At 46.3% G+C, this 25,558-nt stretch overlaps 1 protein-coding gene across 3 annotated transcripts in view; it reads right to left on the bottom strand.

Moving 5' to 3' along the window:
- Positions 1 to 2,499: 2,499 nt before the first annotated feature.
- LOC141083655 (uncharacterized) overlaps positions 2,500 to 25,558 on the bottom strand; it is a 319,881-nt gene continuing 296,822 nt past the window's right edge. For all 3 annotated transcript variants that reach the window (XM_073568031.1, XM_073568030.1, XM_073568032.1), the window contains exon 3: positions 2,500 to 5,923. In XM_073568031.1, the coding sequence (XP_073424132.1) occupies positions 2,926 to 5,502 (2,577 nt within the window). In that variant the 5' untranslated portion in view covers positions 5,503 to 5,923 and the 3' untranslated portion in view covers positions 2,500 to 2,925. The remainder of the gene's footprint in view (positions 5,924 to 25,558) is intronic.

Raw genomic sequence — 25,558 nt, 5'->3', positions numbered from 1 at the left:
CACTCCTTGGCTGGGTCCTTCCCTGGAGGAAGATCTGGCTAGTCCCGTGTTTGAGACTCTTAAATGAGGCTCCACTGACTTTATTTGCATTTTTATAGATTCTCCAGAAACACACATAACTATAAAAAAGGCTCAAAAGAATTACAAGTCGACAAGCAGGGACAATTAAAGAGCTTGTATTTAACGGTTTAAAAATATTATATGATTGCAGACCTGACATCTCTCCTAGATGCACATTTATAGACCTTCCTGCTTGTGGTCTGAGTACTGTCCATTAATTCTTGAAAGTAGAATCTCTTCTTTCCTGCCTTCTTTTTTTTTAGAAAGTATCCAGGATTCTCATTATCATTACTTAAACTAAAAGCAGCATTGGTTGATTTGGGAAAAGTCCAGGTTTCGAAGTGAGCACATTTTGCATATATGAGGATAGGAGAGGAAGAGGGTCAGGGAGCTGCACCGTAGCATTATTTTTGGTTAAATGAGGCTTGATGTAATGAAAACCACGTGGGTGACGATCATGCTGGTCAACACAGAAAAACAAGATCTCTCCGACACAACAACCAGGTATGTGAAAAATTTCTTTATTTAGGCATATTGAGCCAAATTTAAAAAAGGGAAGTAAATGTAAAAACACCTGATGCGTTTCTGGCGCGGCAATGCGCCCAAGTCGTAGGCCTACTACTATATATGAGGATAGTCAATATGTGCAATCACATGAGGCTTCCACACCTTAGGAGACGAAAACAAATCAGATGGATCCACAATTTACATTTTTAGGTGCTTAAAGTGCTGAATTGGTGTAGCTATTCTAACTTTACAGCGATTAAGATATAGACCCCAAAATCCCCTTCAAAGACGTAGGATTAAAAAATAAAATTGGCTGCTGCAGATACCACTAGTGGGCCTTTACGAGCTGGTTGCATACTGGTGACCCAGTTAACTAAATAATAAAACAGAATTCAGGAAGCTCCTAAGTTACTTCTAGTGGACTCTGCAGGCAGTCATAATTTTTATAGGTTAAAACTTGCAGTTTAAGAAAAGACTGTCACATGTAAGTACATTTACAAAAACACTATTTTTGGCCATTATTTGGATTGCATGCTACCTTTTTCTACCAGCAATCCCCTAAGTAGGTTCATTCTTTAAGTTTCAGTTATCTCTGAGCTAGTGGGTGGAGAAAAGCTGATATGAGGTCTCTGATGTACAACTGAAAGGTACATAGCGCACTCTCTGCAACAGCAGCATTTAGGACACTAATCAGCAGTATACTTAGCCCTGTAGCTGTGAATCCGGCACGGGAGAGTACTAAATACTTACAATAATAAAAAAATCAACATTTCTTTGTGCATCTCTCAATCTATTCCTGTTATCTTCACCCTTCCCTCTCTAAAGACTTCAATAGGCAACTAGGGAACGAGTAGTCCTTATTGTTATGAGCAGGATGGATTTTAGCTGCTTTTCACCATATGTCAGAGGAAAAGGCGATGAGTATGCTATCGAATGTTTTGCTCTGTCACTTTTAGACCTTAGCTTGCTTTCTACATTGATGGAGGAGTATGTAGCTGTAGGGGGTGTTCAGAGATATAACTGCCAAATACCTGTTTGTCCAACAACTATCTTTTGTTCATGACCAACTTTAGATGAAAACTTATTAAAGTTTGGACTTAAACTTAAGTATGTAAGATGTTGAAGGACATCAGAAGTGCTAAAAGAAAACAAAACTATAGATAATAAGATAACTTATTGTACATTTCCTTTCATCGCTGTCTCTCTACATGGGGCTGAGTAAGTTTTTTAAAAAAACAAAAAACTTCTGACTTTCTTTCAATCAGCTGCCGGAAGAATAATCAGACACTGGGAATCGTGCACACAAACACACATCTGTCTGATTGATTCTCATTAGCCGATGAAATGAAAAGACCTCAGGGTTACAAACCCAGGAGAGTTTTTCCTTTCAGGTGAAGAAAGGATACAGCTCGAAATGTGAGAGAACGCATTTTGTATGTAATTTACTGGTAAAGTGCTCACTGGGTGTTTGCAGGCCTGAAACGTTGAACTTCTCTAATGAAGACACCGATAGTTCTTCCTTAAGATTGTCTTTACAATTAAAATTTCATTTTAAAGAACACTGATTGGTACCGTAAGTATCAAAGCCTCTACATATCTCAGGTCAAGGACAAATCTCTTTTCTGCTCCCCTTTCATTGTTATATAGGTGATAAGACCATTGTGACCTTTCTGCTGGTTCTACTCTACCTTGTTACCTATGTAGGACTAGGTTGAATTTACCTCTGTAGGTAGGCAATGTAACTATACACCACGAAACAGGGCTTCCAACAGGAAGCCTAGAGACTCTGCCCAGGTTCCACCCAGTACAATCTCCACCCCTAAACACGTCCACTCCACAGTACCACTGCCCACTTTTGAAAAAAACTACACTTCTGCACCACATCCTCACCAATCGCACATTAACAGTTCCTATCAAACAACATATTACATACATAGCCATTAGTTTTATTTTGGCCAAAAGATTTTTCAAGATGCCACCATGACAAGATATTTTCTTTGGCAGGGCACTACTCTAACCTATTAAACATTTCTTAAAATACCCAATACTATTCTTAGGTAATAATAATAATAATCTTTATTTATATAGCGCCAACATATTCCGCAGCGCTTTACAGTTTAACAGTTTCAAAACACAAGTCATAAGTAACAACGCTAACAATACAATAATTAAAGCGAAATAAGACGACCCTGCTCGTGAGAGCTTACTATCTACAATGAGGTGAGGGAGATACAGAGTACAGGTGTGTATTTACAATGGTGTATTTACAATGAAGGTCCAGCCATCTTGCGGGAGTGAAGGATGGTTGGAGATAGTGAATGGGCTACACACGCACACTTACACAGAGAATGACTTTGATTAGTGAATGTGATAGGCCGCTCTGAACAGGTGTGTTTTGAGGGAGCGCCTAAAACTATGCAAATTGTGGATAGTCCTGATTTCTTGGGGTAGAGCATTCCAGAGGATAGGAGCAGCACGGGAGAAGTCTTGGAGTCGGGAGTGGGAGGTACGGATTAGTGCAGAGGTTAGTCGAAAGTCGTTTGCAGAGCGCAGCGATCGGCTAGGCCGATAGACAGTAATGAGAGAAGAGATGTAAGGGGGTGCCGCACTGTGGAGAGCTTTGTGGGTGAGAACAAGTACTTTGAATTGGATCCTATAATGAACGGGCAGCCAATGTAAGGACTGGCGAAGAGCGGACGCGTCCGAGTACCGATTACCCAGATGGACGATCCTGGCCGCTGCATTAAGTATGGACTGGAGAGGGGATAGTCGAGTGACGGGGAGGCCAATTAATAGAGCGTTGCAGTAATCCAGGCGAGAGTGGATCAATGCAACAGTGAGGGTTTTTGTTGTTTCCATAGTGAGAAAAGGGCGGATTCTAGAGATGTTCTTTAGGTGTAAGCGGCAAGAGCGGGCAAGGGATTGTATATGGGATGTGAAGGAGAGATTGGTGTCAAACATAACACCCAGACAGCGCGCCTGCTGCCGGGGTGTTATTGTGGTACCACCCACGGAGAGGGAAATGTCAGATTTAGGGAGGTTAGTAGACGGCGGGAGCAGAAGAAGTTCAGTTTTGGAGAGGTTGAGTTTCAGATAGAGAGCGGACATGATATTGGAGACTGCGGACAGACAGTCACTGGCGTTCTGTAGTACAGCGGGGGTAAGGTCGGGGGAAGACGTGTATAGTTGTGTGTCATCAGCATAAAGATGGTACTGAAAGCCAAATCTGCTGATGGTCTGTCCAACTGGGGCCGTGTAGAGAGAGAAAAGAAGGGGGCCAAGGACTGAGCCCTGAGGTACCCCGACAGCAAGAGGAAGAGGAGATGACGTGGAGCCAGAGAACAAAACACTGAAGGAGCGGTCAGAGAGATAGGAAGAGAACCAGGAGAGTGCAGTGTCCTTAATGCCTAGTGACTGGAGCCTAGAGAGTAGGAGATGGTGGTCAACAGTATCGAAAGCTGCAGATAAGTCAAGAAGAATGAGCAGAGAGTGGTCACCGTTACGTTTTGCTGTCAGAAGGTCATTGGTCACTTTGATGAGTGCAGTTTCAGTCGAATGTAGGGGGCGGATGCCGGACTGTGAAGGGTCTAGAAGGGAGTGAATGGAGAGGTAACGGGTAAGGCGGGAGTAAACTAGGCGTTCCAAAAGTTTAGAGATGAAGGGGAGATTGGAGACTGGTCTGTAGTTGTTTGTGCAGGATGGGTCGAGAGCAGGTTTCTTTAGTAATGGAGTAACGATGGCGTGTTTGAAGGAGGATGGGAAAATGCCCGAGGAGAGGGAGAGATTAAAGATTGTAGTTAGGTGGGTTGTGACGACTGGAGAGAGAGACTGGAGGAGATGTGAGGGAAAGGGGTCGGTAGTGCATGTAGTCGGACGAGAAGAAGAGAGGAGTCTGGAGACTTCTTCTTCTGTGATGGGATCAAATGTGGAGAGTGAGCCAGGGGAGATGCAGGAAGGGATGGGAGTCACAGCACTTGGTGGTTGGGAGCAGATTTCTTGACGGATATTATCTATTTTTTCTGTAAAGTGGGAGGCCAGGTCATCAGCACAAATGTCTGTGATCGGGGCTTGTGCTTTTGGCCTGAGGAGGGAGTGAATAGTGTCAAAAAGTTTCTTGGGGTTGTTGGTTAGTGAGGAGATCAGGGTGGTGAAGTAGGTCTGTTTGGCAAGGTGAAGGGCAGCGTTATAGGTTCTTAACATAAATTTGAAGTAGATGAAGTCTTCTGGTGTGCGGGTTTTTCTCCATAGGCGTTCAGCACTCCTGGAGCATCGCTGGAGAAGTTGAGTTTGCGATGTGAGCCAGGGCTGTTTTACTCTGTGTTTGGAGGTTCTGAGGGTGAGGGGAGCTACTTGGTCAAGGGTGCTTCTAAGAGTGTCATTGTAGTGATGAACAGCCAGATTAGGACAGGAAAGAGAGGAGATTGGGGACAGAGATGAGTGTAGGGAATCTGAAAGTGTCTGAGGGTTAATAGCTTGTAGATTTCTGACTGTGTGGTAGGTAGGAATGAGCTGGGGTGGGCGAGGATTTGTGAGCATGAAGGAGAGAATGTTGTGGTCAGAGAGTGGAAGCGGTGAGTTGTTTAGGTGGGAGATTGAACAGAGCCGGCAGAAGACCAGATCAAGGGTGTTACCGTCCTTATGTGTCTCAGAGGTTGAAAGCTGTGAGAGGCCTAGAGAGGTGGTTAGTGATAGAAGCTGGGATGCAGATGTGGAATTAGGGCTGTTAATGGGGATGTTGAAGTCTCCCAGGATGAGGGTTGGTAGTTCTGAGGACATGAAGTGTGGCAGCCAGGCTGAAAAGTGGTCAAGGAAGTGGGTGGGTGAGCCTGGGGGCCGGTATATGACCGCTACCCTGAGGGAGAGGGGACGGAAGAGCCTGATGGTGTGGACCTCAAAAGAAGGGAATAAGAGTGATGGGACTGGGGGGATGACCATTATTATTTTTTTCCTCAAGGGAATGTCTCACATACATTTTTTTAAAATGACCAATAATTCCACATACAAGGGACAAATACCGTCATAGCATAGCCGGACCACCTATTACTACCCCATAGTGACCAAATAATACCACATACTAGGGACAAATACCGCCACACCATGACCAGATCGCGTATTACCACCACCACCACCACCACACAGTGACTGAATGCTACAATATTGATCATTAATAAAAACACAATACTAATATTATGATAAGTGGCATAATACAAAGGAGCTCTATACATAGTATACAATGTATAGTGTCACTGTACACGTAATACACTGATCCACCAGTGAGTTCTTTAGTTGAAGTCCTTCATTTTTGCTTTTCTTCCTCATCCAGCACAGATCGCCATCACTTCTTCCAGCCAGGACTCTGCAGGAAATAAAACAAAGTTATCTAGAGCACCTCTTCCAGAGCACATTCTCAATTTTTCTCCAACTCATATACTGCACCAGATGAGAAAAACAGCGACATAATGTTGCCCTGCACAGGAACAGGAACCCCCCTTTGAAAACAGCTTTCTCAAAAATAAAATACATCACAGCAGCAATATCCCTTAATTAGCCCCTACAGTTATAAGTTCCACATCCAGGCCCCTTCCTGTAATAACAACCCCCATCTTGGCCCCCATGTCTCTCATTCCTGGCACCATATCTTCTCCCATCCTTTCCCCAAGTCTTCATCTTGCCAACATATTTTCTCCCATCATTGCCCCATATGACTCTATCTGACCCCCATATGTCCTACCATCATGGCCCCTTGTGTCGTCTCCATACTGCCCCCATGTGTAGTCTTCATCCTACCCCCATGTGTCATCTCCATCCTGACACCATGTGCACCAATGTCAGCTCCTGGCCTCTGATTGGCTGGCAGCTGTTAACTGTTGCAATGCAGGAAGCTGGTGGCTTGTGCATTCAAAATGTACAAGTCTGCTCTGAATTGTAAAGTGCTGCGGAATATATTGGCTCTATAAAAAAAATGTGTATTAACAATGTTTTAAGTTATGCTTATCTAAAGTCGTTTATTTATAAGATAGGTGTCAATTATTCTGTTTGAATGATTGACAGCACAGACTATAAAATGTATTCAGACCATATCATATAAAATAGCTAACTGAGAAGACAACCTTATGTCCGCACACCATACTGAAGCCTGATAGAAGTCTTCTACTCCTACACAAACCATAGTGTTGATATAGCAAATTACTTCTGGTTCTGGACTAATTCCACAAGAAAAGCTTCCTTTGTTCTTTGTTTTCAGAGGCCAAAATCTTTCAGTAACATATGAGCCTGGGTCACATAAAATGAGACTTGCCAGGAGAAAATGTTTATTGCATTTTCACTTTTCACTTAAAAAGGTAATTATTGGTCTGGGACAATTACTAAGTAAAATAAAGGCTACTTTAATTCTACAAACATAAGTAACAGCATCCGTACATTTCCCAGTAGACTAGAGCTCAGGATTATATAGCATGAGATTAAGATATTACACATAAGTTTACCTCTAAAAAAAGTGATAAAAACTATATGATGCCATTAAAATTAAAGGGCAGGCAGTGACCATGTGAGCCTAATGTTCTGAAGGACCTCAAATGGGAAACAAACAAAGCTGTATGAGTATTTTTTATAAACACATGCTTAAAGAATCACTATCAATTAGAGATGAGCAAACACAAACTTAAAAGTCCCTGTCCCTCTAGTCTGAACTGGTTCTTACCTGTTCTGTTATACTACTCGTACCTGCCTGTGTTCCTGCCCTACCCGTTACGGTTCCGGTTCCTCCAGTTTGATCCGTGCCTGCCTGCCAGAGTTCAAGCTATGCCCGACTGCCTACCAGAGTGCCAGTCGTGCCCACCTGCCAGAGTGCCAGCCGTGCCCGCTTACTTGCCAGAGCGCCAGCCGTGCCCGCCTGCCTGCCAGAGTGCCAGCCGTGCCCGCCTGCCTGCAAGAGTAACAGCCGTGCCCGCCAGAGTTCCAGTTGTGCCCGTTTGTACTTGCCCACACCTGTCATTAGTGTTCCGTCCCCCAGTGGGATCAGCTGCTACAGCCAGGAGTGGTACCTGGTAACTACCTGCCGCAGAAGCCTGACCTCACCAATATAGGTTCCAGTGAACACCACCACTGTAGCTTCTTAGATACGCCCCTCCAGGGTAGTCTGGTTTATGGCACAGTGGGGCCACAATCCTCGCTCATGCCAGTCATGGCGCGAGCATTACACACACTATGATTGGCCCACAGCTTCTTTATACAAATTATGATGATCTCGTAACTCCCCTATACACAATATAGTGGGCCTGCAGCTCTACTATGCATAGTATGATGAGTCCACAGCTCCACTATACAAAGTGTGATGCCCCCACAGCTCCCCTATACACAGTATGATGCCCTCACAATAGTTCCAACACTGAATAAAGGACCAACAGTGGTATCTATATTTTGTGAAGGCCCACATACTGTATGATGGCCCCAACGATGTAGGATGGGCCTGACAGTAGCTCCCTCACTGTATGTTGGCCTCCACACCATATGATGGCGTCCACAGTAGCCCACATATTTTATCATGTCCCCACAGTAATCCCATAATGCATGATGGCCAACACACTGTATCATGGCCCCCACATTGTATGATGGCCCACAGAGTAGTCCTCACATTATATACTCACTTATTCCCAGATCCTAGCAAGTCCGCCACTAGACAATGTAAAAGCGAGGGCGGACCAACACAGTTGTGTCATCACAATGGGGCAAGCAATAGACATATGAGTCATGGCATGATGACATCATTACGTTGCTCTGCTTGTTACTTGCCCAGAATGTCACACTTCCATTTTGCAGACCACAGGCCTATAGCGAACTGAAGCCTACAGAACAGAAAGCAGAAGGGCAGCGAGACCATGTCTCCCTGCTCTACAGTAGAACCTATCTATACTGACATGCTGCACATGCTGATACAGTTAGGGTAGTAGTTTATTCTGGGCGGGTCCCTCCAAGTGAATGCCCTTTCTTCCCTACTCCTCCTAGCTCTCTATTTAGTTGTGCAGTGAGAAAAGTTAATAGACCAGTGGTCATACATTTATCCTGTTCCTCTAATTACAGGGGTTGTCCACTACTAGGATAACCCCCCTCTTGATTTGAATGTTTGGCCCTGATAAAATAAAAAAACTTACAATCAGTGTTGGCACTCGCTCTACTCGGGGCTCACGTGCTGTTGTTGTGACACGTGAGACCGATGCCCAATCAGCACTGGCATCACTCTCCGCACCTTCAAAACTGAACATGAAGAGCAAGTCTGGGCTGCAGATGTTTTCGAATTCCTCATGTTCAATTCGACAGAAGGCGGAGACAGTGACGCCAGCGCTGATTAGGAGCAGGGGTCCCATGTCATAAAAACAGCATGGGAGGCCCTTTGGGAGTGAGTGCCGACACCATGGGAACAGCGCCGGCACAGGAGGTGAGTATAAGCTTTTTATTTTATCAGGACCAAGCGTGGGGTATGAGAAGGAGTTGTCCAAATAGTGGACAGACAACTTCTTTAACATCTAAAGGGCTGATGAAAACAGCTAATTATAGTGCTGTCCCCAGCGAGGAGGACTGGGGTCTTGGTACTCTACTTCCATTGATCAGAAGGGGTCTTAGAGGTGAAACCCCCCCCAGTGATCAGACACTTATTACTTATCCTGTGGAAACTCATAATATACTGTAAGGCTTAACTTTTATTCTGTATAAGCGATTAGATAGACAACTGTCTGCTGAGTTTACTGCCTGTCGACGCTCTTTGCTGCCACTCACAACTCGTTACTGCATTTATTGCTGGATTTTATATTTTGCCACAACAACACAAGCTGTCACTGCGCTTCTTTATTTCCTGACTGATAACTAACTTCATGCAATAGCTGTCAAAGGACAAAGCTTTTTTTTTTAATAATATACAAAGCGTAAATGTAACTGTCTAGTTGAAGTTCTGCCAAAGCACGTGAGCATGTATTTATTGGACCCCTGGTGCTATTGTAGATCAATGTCACCATTGTCTTTACGTATTTGTGGGCATGTTCCCTCTACATGGGGAACCTGATTCTTCTGCACATCTTTATTTTATACTAACACAGATGAGCATTAATGAATGGAAAATTGCTTATTCCGAAGAACACTACAATACAATATATACATAAGAAAATAAATTGTCAGCTCTGCTGGAAGTAGGGAGTGGGAGTAGGGAGAAATATTTTTACATGACAATACAGGCACTAGGAATTGCGGTTCTGTGCTTCCACCTGGGAATGGATCGGGTCTGTTGCTATGTTACACCGGTTGCAAGTGCTGCCATTGTCCTGCTGATCCCGAGAGAGTACACTGTCAGCCTTCCCCGATTATCAGGAAGTGGTTTGTTTTCCCCCTGGAGTCGGAGCTAGCCCGCGTGCAGGAGACCATCCCATTCTTATGGAGCGTTGCGTTCTGGAGTATTTGGATGTGTAGGGACCCAGGATGTCGTATATCCCACAGATTTTACTTCACGGGGACGCTGTGTTACCAGGTTACCGGGCAGCACAGGATGCTGCTTTGTCTAATACTAGACAAAACAACACCACTAACGGGAATAATGTAACCATACCCTGTGGGCCACAAACAGGGCCAGACTGGACATCTGGCAATTCTGGCAAATGCCAGAAGGGCCTGTCTGGTCATGGGCTGCCTTGTCTGCTACATTGTTAACAGAATCGGTGTTCTCAAAAATACCCATACTGTTAAGAGTTGTGATGAAACACAAAGTTGCTGACTCTGTCACTTACCCCAGCGGGCCACGGGTATCATTAGAAATATTGGTCTTGTAGAAAATCTTCCTTTCCTCTCTCCAGGGTAATATTAGTAACACATCCCATCTGGTTCATGGGGACAGGGACAACATAGGCCTGTGTCATTTCAAATGCCAGGACTGAATTTCAGCCCCAGTCCGTACCTGGCCACAAACCCAGTTGATAGACCTCAACCAGGGCATTAGATAAGGACTCTTCAAGATATATCAATTTATACGGAACAAAGAGAAAACATTTTTGGGAGAAAACAGTCCAAAAAGGTATTAAAAAGGTATAGATTTATAACACACAAATATTACAATAGTAATTACAAGTACCAAAAAATCAAAAGACAAAAAATACGCAAGAGATCAGGTAGAGACTAAATGCAGTTTCCACATCATGGCAAGCAATCGTCACATAAAATGCATAGTGCAATACATCAAGGGGTAAAACCTGGACTAGAAACAATCATATTGATAAGTAGGAGATGAAAAAAGTGTCAATACACATCATATACAGTGGTCCAGTAAACCCCTAATTATAGTGCTTACCTATGTTGTGCTCTAAAGGAAAAGCGCTGCACTGCCCCAACACGCGTTTCGCATTCTCTTCATCAGGGTGCGGAGTACTGTTGTATGTGAATCCCATTCTATTTATATCATGTGTAGCAGCTCAACTATGTCACCCAAACATCAGCGCATGTGTCCGGTAATGCGCGTTGGGTAAACATCACTTCCGGCAGTGAAATACATGCAGCCGCACGCTCCACTCCCGAGTGTCGGCGGCAGTGCAAGGTATTAAGATGCGACACTCGTCTGAGTTTCTCACATGTGTAATCCCGGCCTAAGGGTTTGCTTCCTTTTATCTTTGTGCTACACTCCCAGTTTCTTGCAGAGGCAATAGACCCCAGCTGCCTTGGCAACAGCAGGACTGGGAAGGGCTCTACCCAAATTCCGTTCCAAATTACTGGGAGCTGGGTGAAGAGTATGCCAGCCCTTTAAGGCTCGCCTAGCTGGGGCAGCTTGTGCCAACTGTGTCTGTCTGTGCCTTTGCTGGTTTGTTGCCAGTCTTGCTGGGTCTCTCTGCAATTGCTCATAACAGAATAAACAGCCACTAATATATATAAAAAAAAAAAGAAAAATGTATCCAGTCATGCAGCTTACTGCATGGTCTTCTGGAAATGTTCCAGGATTTGGCCAGCACCTTGAATCAGCACAGTCAGACCCTAGCTCAGGGAGTTCCCTCTACCCAGGCAAGGTCTAACCCCAGTCCTGCAACGGGGATTATTCCCATAGAATCTAAAGCACCCCTAGCCCCTACGTGTATTTTGGGGGGAGATCAGAAGCAATTTAATCATTTTAAAAAGGGTTGCAATTCATATTTTCAACTTCACCCTTTTTCCTCTCGGAATGAAGGTACTCGGTTTGGTTTTGTTATTTTCCTTCTTAGAGGGGATCCCCAGTCCTGGGCATTTTCATTACCCTCGGGTTCATCCATACTCTCATTAGTATATGAATTTTTTAAGGCTATAGGGCAGATTTACCAGATGGCCGTAGCTATATCCAATCTTAAGGTGTTATGTCAGCAGGACCTCATTGTGGAGGACTAATGATCCCAGTTTCGTAGATCGGTCACACAAAATGAGTGGAATAATGCCACTTTTCATAGTGCTATCCTGTCTGGGCTTACCAACCATATTAAATATATGCTAGTGCACCACTCTCCTCCCTGGTCTTTTGAGGCTGCCATGACATTCGCAGTGCAAAGTGCAATGTGATCAGAGAAGATAGGAGAGATGCCGGGAGGAATTTTCCCTCAGGTGGAGTTCATCCATACCCTCGACCCTCCTTCAGTTTTGAGGCTGAGGGAGAACCCATGAAGCTTGGTGGAGTTGGTATCTCTCTGGAGTTAAGGGAGCAAAGATGGCATTAGCAACTGTGGGAAATAACTGTGCCTAGTTGGATTCGGCTATCCCCAGCTGGGCGCTCATGTATCCCTAGGAAAAAAATATTACTTTTACCTATTGTTGTCACATTTAGCGGTAAAAGTGTGGAGTGTAATGTTTTTGTTGATTGTGGGGCTGAGATTAGGTTTTGAATGCTGCCATGGCCAGGGAGTTGGAAGTTCCTCTTATCTCATTGGAGGCATCTATAAATGGGACTTTACACATAGCGATATCGCTAGCGATATCGCTAAAGCGTCACCGATTTTGTGACGCAGCAGCGATATCACTAGCAATATCGCTATGTGTGATACATTCCTCTGACTGGCTAACCCGCTGACTGTCGCTGATCACGCAAGATCGTGCAGCTCCATTTCTCGTCGGGCACTTCCTGCTGGCGCCAACGAGCGACGCGTGGACACGGGCGGGAGGATGTCAGGATCGCCGCGTCTGAAAGGTAAGTAACGACTGCTGCTGCGTCGCTACATCGCTGTGAGATCTGCCTGTGTGGCAGCTCACTAGCTACCATTTAGCGATGCACCAGCAATCCTGACCGGGTCGTATCGTTGTCGGGATCGCTGGCGCATCGCTAAATGTAAAGGGGCCTTTAGACTATCTCTCGTGATAATTCTCCCCTTGCCCAGAGTACTGACAGTATCACACTGCCAAACCAGTTTCTAGCACCACAAGTAGTCTGCACAAGGAAGAGGAATTCCTTTTTATTTTACAGGATCTTTGTTGTGGTTTTAAGTCTCTCTTGGCTTCGCACCGATAACCCTATTATTGACTCAGAAAGGGGGATATTGTTAAGTGATCCTACAATTGCCAATCCCATTGCATTATCAGGCCACCTCAGGTAGTAGGTTCCAGCTCCCAGGTCCCGTGATATGTGGCAGAGTTTCCAGAGGTGTTCTATGAAGAAGCCTCGCAGAAATTACCTCCACATAGAAATTATGACTGTTCCATCCAGCTCATTGAGGGGGCAAAGTTGCCTAGGGGAAAAACTTTTAACCTGTCTGAACCCGAGAGGTAAGCCATGTGAAAATATGTTTGGGAAAATTTGAAAAATGAGTTTATCCGCTCTTCTAAATCCTCGGTTGGAGGACGGTTATTTTTTGTGGCTAAAAAAAATGCAGGTTTGAGACCGTGTATTGACACTATCGTGGGTGCAATTGTATAACGTACGTAACCAGTACCCTCTCACACTCATCTCTGACCTCTTTAACCAATTGGAGGAGGCCCGTTGGTTTACCAAGATACCAGAGGGGCTCATAAATTTGTTTGAATTAAAAAGGAAAAAAGTTTAAAATGGCCTTCAATACTCCCAAGTCATTATGAGTATTCTATTATGCCCTTTGGGCTCAGTAATGCTCCAGCTGTGTTTCAGATGCTTATGAATTACATTTTCCATGATCTTTTGCATATTTGTGTTATAGTATTCATAGAACATATCCTCATCTTTTCAAGATACATGGCTGCGTATAGGGCCCTGAAAAGACTAGAGGATCATTATCTTTAAGTCCATAAAGAAAAATGTGTATTCGCACTGTAGGACTTGGGGTTCTTGGAAGTCATTCTTTCCCCCCATGGGGTTTTGGATAGACCCTGAGAAGGTGAGTTTGGTGTTAGAATGGGCACATCCTGTTAGCCTCAAGGCACTGCAGCATTTTTGGGATTTACCAATTATTACCGGAGGTTTATTAAGGGTTTTTCTAAAATGGTGAAACCTCTCACCGATCTTAACAATAAGGGGGCAGATGTGTCTAACTGGGAACTGGAGGCCATTAAAGGGGTTGCCACTTCTAGGACAACCCCATCTAAAAGGAAATGTTCAGCCCCAATAAAATAATAAAGCCTATATTTACCTTTTGTGCCAGCACTGTTCCCACAGTGTTGGCAATCGGTCTTCCCGGGGCTGTGATGCGGTGTTGTGACAAGTGACCCCAGCGCCCAATCAGTGCTGGCATCACTGTCTCCACCTTTGTGTGAACTGAACATGAAGAAGAAGCCAGGGGTCAGTTGCAGCACTGAGTTCCTCTTCATATTCAGTTTCAAGGCAGAGACAGTGACACCAGTGCTGATTATTTTATCGGAGTCAAACATTTGGTTTAAGAAGAGGTTGTCCTAGTAGTGGAAAACCCATTTAAGGCATTTAATACACTTAAAAATGCCTCTTCCTATGCTCCAGTTTTGTTCCAGTCTGATGTCAATAAGCCTTTTAAGGTGGAAGTTGATATCTCTGAGGTAAGAGTGGGAGCGATGCTCTCCCAGGGTTCAACCTTTCTAACGCATTTGAGGCCGTGCCCTTTTTTTTTCTCGAAAATTCTCTTCTCCAGAGCTTAATTATGACATCAGCAATCATTAAGAAGTTAATCATTAACTTCTTGTCATCAAGTTAGCAAAGGAGAACTGGAGGCACCAACTTGAGGGAACTAAGCTGCCATTTATGGTGCTTACTGACCATAAGAATATGTTTTTTTTAGAGAATGCTAAGAGATTGAACTTGTTACAAGCAATATGGGCCTTGTTCTTTACTAGATTAAATTTTTCGATTTCTTCCCTGGGACCAAGACTGTTCGGACCGATGGTCTCTCTTGGAGTCTTTGTCCTAGTCAGTCTGAAATTACGGAACTTGATTTTATTCTTCCAGATTTCATTGTAGTCTGTCAATTTAACGTGGGAGATGGTCAAGGCTCAAGGGATGGCTCCTGTCAGCACACCTCATGATAAATTATTTGTTCCAGTGCAGTTATGATTGGGGTTACTCAGAGAGTGTCACGGTGGGCCACCCGGACAGTAAGGGGGCTTGTCATTTTTTAAGCATAGAGTATATGTGGCCATCCTTTGGTGAGGATATTGAATCTTATGTTAAGGCATGCAAAATCTGTGCCAGGAACAAGATGCCTCGTGTGGTCCTGGCAGCTAAACTTCTTCCTTTGCCCATTCCTCTACGCCCTTAGTCCCACATATCCATGGACTTCATTACGAATCTCCCTGACTCCAAGGGTATGACTACTGTTTAGGTTATTGTGGACAAATGTTCTAAACAATGCCAAGTATGCAAGACTTGTTCAGGTGGTAAGATTAGATGGGGTTCCCATGAATATTGTCTCCAACCCATGGTTCCAGTTTATCTCTTAAGATTCAGGAGGTCTTTGTGATAACACTTCGGGTCGGAACTCTCCGTTTAATACGTGTACCTTCCACAAACTAATGGGTAAAGAGAGTGAACCTACCAGTGTCTTGAGTCCTAAGACGTTTTTGCTCCTATGCTCACCGTGATTGGAGATCATACTTAGCCTTGTCATAGTTCGCCCTAACCAATAGACACCACAAGGGTTTGGGAATGTCTCCCTTTTTCTGTAATCTGGGATTTCATCCTAAGGCTACTTTCACACATCAGGTTTTCGCCGTCAGGCGCGTTCCGGCGTCGTGCCGGAGCGCCGGATCCGGCAAATGTTTTGTAAAACCGGATGTGACGGATCCGGTTTTCTGACGGATCCATCTTGCGCATGACAGCCAAAACCGGATCCGTCTCATCCGGTTCATCCGGTTTTCGATCCGTTTTTCGACGGATTACGCCGGATCCGGTTTTTAAAAAGGCCCCTTGTGGCCTTCCGAACGGGATTGGCTACTGAAAGACTATATATACCGTGTTCCTGCAGCTCTTCTTTGACAGGTTGTAGAGGAGAAAGTGCAGGTTGGAGAGAAGAGCAAGTGACTGGCGAAGATGGATGTTGTGATTGGAAATATTTTGAAGAATTTGGCGGATTTTACAGCGGAGGCGAATCGTTTGAGGGTGATTGTTCTGGAGAAGGAGAGCGCGAGACAGCAGCGCATCAGGCATCGTAGACGATGTTTGTGGATCCACCCCATCACAGCCAAGAGAATGACGCGTGGGGTCTATTCTACACTCTGCATGGACCTTAGACGAAACCCGGAGAAATTTTTGGGATATGTTCGGATGAAAATGGAGAATTTTGATTACTTGGTGGAGCGCATTGCACACCTCATAAGAAAATCGGACACCTATTGCCGCTTCTCAGAGCGTCTGATGGTGACTTTAAGGTAAGCCACATTTATTGGATATGCTCGCATCAGAGCACACTTTCACTGCAATCTTGTTGGTGGTAGTTTGTATCTCCAAGTGTTATAGCTGAGTTTTGGTATGCTGTTATTTTAAACTAATTGATTGTTTTTTAATTCCCCACAGATTTCTTGCAACTGGAGAATCCCTTTCGTCACTGCATTTCCAGTACAGACTCGGGATTTCCACCATATCTGGAATAGTGAAGTACACATGCCGTGCACTGTGGGACTCCTTAGCTGAAGAGTTTTTACCAGAGCCCACAACAGAGAGGTGGATTGAAATTACTGAAAAGTTTCTACAGATATGTCAGTCTCCGAACTGCTTGGGCGCTGTGGATGGGAAACATATCCGCATTGTAAAGCCAGCAGGATCGGGATCGGAATATTTCAATTACAAGAAATATTTTTCAATTGTCCTCATGGCCATCGCTGACGCGGAATACAAATTTATTACTGTTGATATTGGGGCCTATGGCAGCTCAAATGACTCTCAAGTTTTCAAACTGTCTGCCATGGGGTGCAAACTGTATGGAAACACCTTCCAGTTCCCATCCTCCAGACCGCTGCCGCAAACATCTGGTCCACCTATGCCATTTGTCTGTGTAGGGGATGAAGCCTTCCAGCTGTCAGAACACCTTTTGAAACCGTACGGTAGCAGAGGATTGTCAAGAACAAAACGCATTTTTAATTACCGCCTCACAAGAGCAAGAAGAATGGTTGAATGTACCTTTGGTATTCTGACAGCCAAATGGCGGGTCCTATTGACTGCGATCAACCTCAAGACAGAAACTGTGGACGAGGTGATCAAAGCTTGCGTGGTACTCCACAATTTTGTTATCTGCAAGAAACCCATTTCCATTGAGGACACCTCTGAAGAAACCACCTTGCAAGATTACCAGAACATTACCACTAGAAGTTCTGTGATGGTTTCAGTAATGAGGGACAATTTTGCACAATACTTTATGTCACCTCAAGGCAGAATAGACTGGCAGGATGACAGAGTGTGAAAGATTTGTGCCCTAACCAAACTTGTGTACCTTCTGTACCAACAGTATATACCTTTGCCAACCAAAGTTGGCTATCTTGTCCTGGTTTAACTATTTTTACCTTTAGGCCACAGGTGTGTACCTGGTTGTGTTTTATGCAAAGTATTTCACCTTTTAATAAAAGTTGTGTACATTGTTAGGAAATCACCAACAAGATACACAACTTTTTTGGTGAAATACTTTGCTTCAAACACAACCAGGAACACAACTGTGGCAAAAAGGTAAAATTTATTTACCTTTCACCTACAGTTATATACCTTGTTTTGAGAACCTTTTTACCTTTTAAATACCCTGTATTTAACCTTTTTTTTACCATATTTCGCCGCAGAAAGAAATGACAGACAACCAGTGTAAAACAATAATTAAACTTTTATTGAAAATTTTTTTTTTTTAGAATACTTTTTTGAAATTTAAAAACTTTTTTAATAAACCTTTTAAACCAGAAAATTGTTCATTTATTTAAAAACACACATTGTTATAAATTTGTGTAGTGTGGGGTGGAAATACTGCTGGAGGGGCTGCGGGACACTTCGACACTGGGAGTGTGGAGAGAGGACTGGGATCGTGGTGGGGAAGGAACAGTTAGAGGTGAAGGTGTGGAAAAAGCTAGAGAATGGGTGGACATGTGGGAGGCAGAAGAGGTGGTGGGTGGTGGAGTGGAGGGTTGGGCAGGGACTGTAGGAGCAGATGATGTGGATGGAAAGTGGTATGGGGAAGGAGTTTGGTACAGGGCAGGTTGCTGGAAGTGGGGAGATGTCTGGAAATGGGGAGGTTGCTGGTACTGGGGAGGTTGCTGGTACTGGGGAGGTGGCTGGTATGTAATAGGAGGGGGAGGATGGAAAGTGGCTGGAGGGGGTGCAGGTGGAGGAACTACTGGGGTGGGAGGAGGAGGTTGGGAGGTAACGTGCTGGAGAGCACCGTGGCACGAATGCATTACATGCATCTGCTGGCTAGGAGAGAGCGTTTCCATGCGCTCCACAACAGACCTGAAAAAGGTGTGGTTTGGCGAAGATCTTGCTTCTGAATGCATGGTTTGCAGAAGTGTCTTCACCTCCAGAAAGCTGGAGTTTATCTGCTGAAAGCCTGCGGAGATTTGCTCTGACAAGACTTTTAGACAGTTCTGGAAAGATGCATTCAGATGCAAGAACTCTGGCGCATAAGTCTTTTCCTGACCCCTCTGCCGCTGCCGCCCAGTACCCGCAGGTGTACTAGAGGTGGCAGGGGCAGAAGGGTGGCTTAAAGGGAAAGCGATCTCCTCACCAGCAGCTCCATGTAATGTTGTCGGCCACGATGCTCCTGCGCTGGTGGATGGGACAGATGGGTCTAATGTGTGGGAAGGCTGGGAAGGTGCAGATGTCCCGGGGCGGTCGAAGTTTCCCTCGGTGCCGGTCTCCTCAGGGATCGCCTCAGAAGGGTCCAACCGTGCAGGCTCCCGAGTGCTGCTCACCGTGCTGTGGAATAAAAAGAAAAAAACAATTAAAATAGTGACATGGCATGGCCCTGGCTGAAAAATTTTTTTTACATCTAAACATTTTTTTTTTACATGTGGTGTGTAATATTTACCTTCTGGTGACCATTGTATCCCGGAGGAACGGCAGGGCTCGTGCGTACTTGTACTTGCTCCTGCGTCCTCCAGATCCACTCGGGGCCCGCATCTCTTTATTGAACTCCTTCTTGAAACGATCCCTCACAGACCGCCACCGCTTCACAATTCTCTCCCCTGAAACGAGAAAGGACAAAGTGGTTAGTATACAACATCAGTGTTTCCCAAACTCCAGTCCTCATGGTCCCCAGGGGTCATGTTTTCAGGATTTCCATAGTAAATAGAAATCCTGAACACATGATCCGTGGGGATCACGAGGACTGGAGTTCGGGAAACACTGGTTTACATCAAGCAACCGGTACTGTATATACTTACGCTCTTTAATCTGGGCCCGAGCATCGAGGTCCTCCCAGCGGTCCACAAGGAGCGAACAGATTTCCTCCCAGAGCCGTCGGGTAACTATCAGGTCAGCATGGCGGCGGTCAGCCATATTCCATAGCGGCTCCCTTTCTCTGACGAGATCGATGAGGTGGTCCACTTCAATTCCTCCATCCTCACCGTCAGAGTCGGGAGCACGCTGTGAAGGCTGTTAAAGTAAAAGAGAAAAATAGCAAAATTAGGCACCACACTTTAAGACATGAAATAAAAAGTGTACCAAAATTTAACTTAAATATTATACTTACACGCTGGTGACCGCCGCGTTGCTGTCGCCGACGACCCTGGGAGGCACTGCGAGGACCTCTTTGCTGAGCACCAGATTGGGAAGACTAGAGAAGAAAAGAAAAAAATTTATGTGTTTGGATGTTGGCATTTGTTTGCTGTGTGAGGTCTGCGGTACATTGTTTTCTCTGTGTTGTGTGTAGTGTGATGTTGTGTTTCTGCGTTTGATGAAAAAAACTTACCAATTGTGAGCCCACTCCAGGTGTCTGTCCACCCCTTCCTTCTTCTTCTGGGAGCTCCTATTCAGCTTGTGATTCCTGTTTTGAGATAAAAGCCAATGAATAGGCATAAATTACAGAGATGATGGATTTTGGAAATAAAAACTTACCATCAAACGCTGACGATGCGAGGGAGGGCTCCCAGAAGAAGATGTGGTGTCCTCCTGCTGGCCAGACTCCATGCCTGTGGGTGGTGCTGCTGCTGCCAGTGCTGCCAGTGCTTCTGCTGCTGCTGCATCTCTTGGGCGGCTGTTGAATAAAGAGAAACAAAGGGCTAATGAATATCTTGATATTCCATGGCCCTAGTTTTGAGGAATGGGGGATTTGATAATTACCGTCTCTCATCTGCTGGTGGACTCTCCTCCCGTTGTTCCTCATGGTCGCTTTGCTCCATTTGGGGTGGTGGTGGTGCTGATGGTGGTGCAGTGGTCTCCTGCCTTCTCGAGTGCCTGGTTCCTGTCTTGGGTGGCATGTTGGGTGTGACTGAGGGTCCCACTGTCATGGTTTTATATATGTGTGCTGTGGGCAGAGCTACTGAGCATGCTCAGACCCAAAAAACCGGATCCGGCCACCGGATCCGGCTTCTGCCGGATCCGGCATTGAAAAAATCGGACGTGCCGGATCCGGTGGGTCCGGCTTTTTCGCCGGAGACAAAAAACGTTACAGTAGCCGTTTTTCCCAGATGCCGGATTGCGACACATTGCCGGATCCGGTGAAAACCGGACGAAACACATGGCCATCCGGCGCTAATGCAAGTCAATGGGGGGGAAACCGGATCCGGCATTGCATTTCGCCGGACGCGGTTTTTGTCAAAAGAGCCGGATCGCGCCTGACGGCGAAAACCTGATGTGTGAAAGAGGCCTAAGCCTCTGTGTTTTGTGGCAGTGTACATTATACTTCCTGGTGTCTCTGCAACTATCCAACACCTCTAGAATGTCTGGAGGAGACCCATATCCCTTTCAAGAAAGCAGGGGATAGCATGAAGAAGCAGGCCGATAGGCATCATCAGCATGGTTGCAAACTCACACTGGGAGACAGAGTTTGGGTATCTACTAAGAATCGCAAGATTAAGGTATAATTTCCTAAGCACGCACCATTTAACCATTTCCTAAGTTAGGACCATTTAAAATTAACAAGGTTGTCAATAAGATGGCTTTTTGGGTAGGTCTGCCTTCTTCAATGCAGGTTCTCAATGTTTTTCAGAAAAAATTATTAAAGAAGGTGGTTATTCTGCTTGTGACACATAGTCTTCCTCCTCCTATTCTAGTAGATAATACTGAGAAATTTGAAATAAAAAGTATTGTGGACACTTGGATCGCCCACTAGGGCCGTGGGGTACTTGGTATTGGGCCGGTCCTTAAAGGGGATGTGTCACGGCAGTGGTGACCCGGTCCATGGCCCTGGGTGTCCAATTAATGGGATAGTGAAAAAAGGAATATTAAAGTGTTCGTGATGACACTTGTGGTATTCGGTCAGGGGACCAACGCTGCTATGCAGATCCTCTGGGATGGTGACAGGGCAGCAGAGATGGTTAAGCTTCCCACAGGTAGAGCTGTATCCCAGGGCAGTTTGGGTGTAGATATTAAAGGTGATGTTGGTAGATATGCAGGTGATGCAGGAATGATCAGAGGACGCAAGTGAGGTGCAGTGTGGTAGGGGCCGGGATTGGGGGGTGGACCACTGCTTACCCTGTCCGGATGACACAGACACCAGGCGATGCAAGGACGAGGCGGAGACAGATTTCAATAGTAACAGTTCCGGATTTATTCGTCGTCCTCCTGACGACCACAACCACGCACCGCAGCCTTTTTACAGTTCTCTGTCTCCAGGCCCGGGTACCTGCACCTTTGCTCCAGTCAAAGTAACGTCCCTCGCGGATCTTTCGCTGGGGCTGTCCTAGACCAATCTACCGCCAGCGCTTCACCTGCCCGAGGTCGTCATCCAATCGGTACCCCCGGGGCTCGTCTGTCCTGCGGCGACGGGTCAGGGCCACCCCCTGACTGACTCTTTGCAGTCCATCCCCTGGTCGAGCTCTTCTCTCTTCACCGTCTTCTACCGAGCTCCTCCCGGGACTAACCTGCCTGGAACCCTAACCAGTCCTATTTATCACCTCCCTCGCCGGGAATTCCCATCCTGGGTTCCTATCTCCCCGCCCCCCATGACTAAGCGTTTCTCAAGCCGTAAGCTGATGTTAAGTCCTAAGCTACTCCCCCTGCCATCTTGTGGTCATTTCTAGGTACTGCACTTTCCTATCCACCTTTCCTAGCTGTCACCCTTCTATCCTGTCAATCTCCGTCTCTAGTGCACAAACCGTCCCCTCCTACTACCAGTCACGTCTGTCCGTCAAGTCACCTTCCCCACAGCAGTTCCAAAGCTTTACTCACTGTTCCAGTGCACAGATGCCCGCTTGGTGCTGTGTCCTCCAAGTGAGGTATCCAGCAAACTCCCAGGTAAATCAGGATACATCTTTCCAGGACTCCCTTCAGTATATGCCTCTCCTGGTCGTCTCACTGTGCTGGCTTTCTGCCTCTCCTGCCCAACACCTTGCAGTCAGTGTACCAAGCCAGCAGCCACGGACCTTGTAGGGTGACATCCTCTCTGCGTCCCTTTGCTCCCTTATGGCTGCCTTTTTGGCAAAGATAACTGTGGCTTGTGGCGGAAGCACCTACAGATGCCCCTGCCTCCGGCTTGTTAGCTGAGTCTGGTGATTTCTCTACTAGTCTTGGGAGTCGGTGCCCCTCTGCGATCTGGTCCCTTCACCTGATGGCAGTCAGCATGGATACAGGCCCCAAGGGTGGACTCCTCACTACCCATGTCCCAAGGACCCTTTCTGCCCTCTGGGGCTTCTATCTGTCTTTTTCTCTCCTTCTGCAGCTCCTCTTGACATGGAGCTGCTTCACCACACGTCTCTCCACTTTCCTTCCTCTCACAGAACCATCCTGTCCCGCTCTCTAAGCTCCTCCTCTCTTCCTACCATCTCCACCTACTCCCCCAACACCCTTTACTACCCAGCCAGGGATGAGACCATCCTCCCTTAGGGTACGTCCAGGGTGCCCTGCTGCTATAGTCTTTGATGGATGCAGGTTTTTGAGTCCTGGGTGGTGCTCCCTCCTTACCTGAGAGTGGGGCACCACACCTCTGGGTGAGGTGTAGTACCTCTGTGGTGACTGAACCCTCAGGGGTGCCACACACTGGTAGAGTTCTGAACTCCATTCAGTATTTGATTCATTGTAAGGCGTACGTTGCTGAGGAGAGATGCTGGGTCCCAAGAGATAGTATACATGCCAACTGTCTCATCGCGGAGTTACATAAGAGTTTTCTTGACTAGGTGGGTGGTAAGAGCTCGGATGTCTCTCCTAGGGAAGGGGGTACTGTTAGGAATGGTAGGTAGTTCTGTGCTTCCACTTGGAAATGGATCGGGCCGGTGCTATGTTACTCTGGTCGTGAGCGTCTCCATTGTCCTGCTGGACCTAAAAGGGTACACTTTTAGCCTTCCCCACTTTTCAGAAAGGGGTCTATTCACCCTAGAGGTGGAGTTACTATGCTCGTAAGGTCATCGTCCCATTCTAATGGAGCATTCCGTTTTGGAGTAGTTGGATGTGTAGGGACACGGAACGCCGTATCTTCCACCGATTTAACTGCCCGGGGAACATGAGATGCTATGTTCCCTGGTTGCCAGGCAATGCAGAGCACTGCTGAGTCTGGTACTAGGCAATGGTGGGATTATGTCAATTCTGCTGTGCAAGTTAGCAGGGAGTGGTTTTCTGGAGGTGATTGGGAGGTATTCAACACCTGATCATTTCCTTTAGCATCACGTGGGCTATTTAACCCTTTTCCCAGCTCAGCTCTTTGCTGTTTATTGCAGTCCATATTAGCTGTTGTGGTGAGTGGTACTTACAGTTTTGGTTGCTCTCTTTCAGGGTTGGTCTTAGGGTTTGCTTTCTTTTCTCTTCACATACCTCTTTTGTATAAAAAATGTAAAACTTTATGGGTCCTGGAAAATGGTGATATAATCTAAAAAAATGTTTTCACTATTTTCCAATTCTTTTCATCACTAAAATACCATATACACGCCAGTATAAGCCAAGATTTTCAGCCCATTTTTTTTGGCTGATAATGCCCCTCTCGGCTTATACTCGAGTCATTGTCCCAGGGGGTCGGCGGGGGAGCAGCAGGAGTCAGCGGTTGTCACATGATGCTCACCCCCTCCTGGCACGGTCTCTGCACTTCCCTGCTTCTCAGATGGTCTCCGACACCGGCAGCTCTTCCTGTGTTCAGCGGTCACATGGTACCGCTCATTAAAGTAATGAATATGCACGCCACAACTCCCATAGGCATGGAGCGCATATTCATTACATTAATGAGCAGTACCACGTGACCGCTGAACACAGGAAGAGCTGCAAGCGCCTGAGACTATCTGAGAAGCAGGGGAGTGCAGAGACCGCGCTAGGAGGGGGTATGATGGGGAGGACAGGGAGCCATGCATACAGCAGGGGGAGGATGGGGGAGCCATGCATACAGCAGGGAGAGGATGGGGGAGCCATGCATATGTGGCGCCCCTGAGGCTCAGTCGCCACAGAGGTACTGCACCTTCTCCTAATGTGTAGTGCCCCACCATCCAGGTAAGGAGGGAACTCCTTGCCACACTCCAACACCTGCATCCCACACACAGGATAGTTCAGCAGAGGACCAGATTGCAGCTCAATGCTTAGTGGGTAGCAGAGCACCTTTCGTGGATCCTTGCTTCGTAACACGAGATGTGCTGGGAGGTGGGTGGAGTTAGTATAAAAGAAGGGGAAAGATAGGATTTACAGATCAGTCTGGGGTGAGTCCCAGAAGAAGTCAGTCTCCCAGGACAGTGAGGGAGAAGGAGTTCAGTTCAGACCGGGAGGTCGGGCGGAGGGAAGATAATCAGTCAGGAGAGGCTGAGGACTGGTCTTAGTGGAGAGCTCCCGAGGAGAGGAAGAGAGGAAGGAGTGCTGCAGCTGCCTCAGTGACCTGAGCCAGCTGGCACGTGAAAGAGAAGAGAAAGAGAGAGACGTAGAAATGTAACCTGCATTTCCATAAGAGAGAAGAAAAGTACGGCACGAAGAAGGACAGAGAACAGAGAGGAGGAGTGGGTTGGATAGGAACCCTGCCTATAGGTTCTCAGCGCAAGGCCGGGGCCCTGTCCCCGAGGTTGTATGGACACGTATGGTTCTGCAGCAGACACCGGTGGAGTAGTTGGCTGTAAATGCACTACTCCCATCCACGACTTGGAACACAACAGCAAACTGATAGAGAGCCGGGATCCAGGAGCATCCCCGAGCAGGCTACAGCTGTCTGTCACACAAGTGAGAGTTCTAGGAACATCTGTAAGGTGGCATTCCAGGGTAACTAAGTACTGGAGTGCTTCACCATTAAGGCGCATTGGCGGAGTCATTCAGAAAGGCACATGTTGGCGGAGTGTTGGCAGGGAGAGCCCTATCTTGCCTGGAGGTTGGCTGGGTCTCTGCCCCGGAGGACACGGTACTGAAACGGGCACCTGTGTGCACTACGAACTGTGAGTAAAGCTTTGAAACTGCAAGCCCTGGTGTCCTCCATTCATTCTCGCACCAGCACCGCTACATCTGGGTATCAGCATCCACACTGCCCGTGCCTCTCCGCTAATCCCACAT

This window comes from Dendrobates tinctorius, unplaced genomic scaffold, assembly GCF_039654945.1.
Source record: "Dendrobates tinctorius isolate UK_male_01 unplaced genomic scaffold, ASM3965494v1 ptg000020l, whole genome shotgun sequence".
Taxonomy (NCBI): Eukaryota; Metazoa; Chordata; class Amphibia; order Anura; family Dendrobatidae; genus Dendrobates; species Dendrobates tinctorius.
Note: the sequence above shows the minus strand (reverse complement) of the source record. Positions and strands in the feature narration are given on the sequence as shown.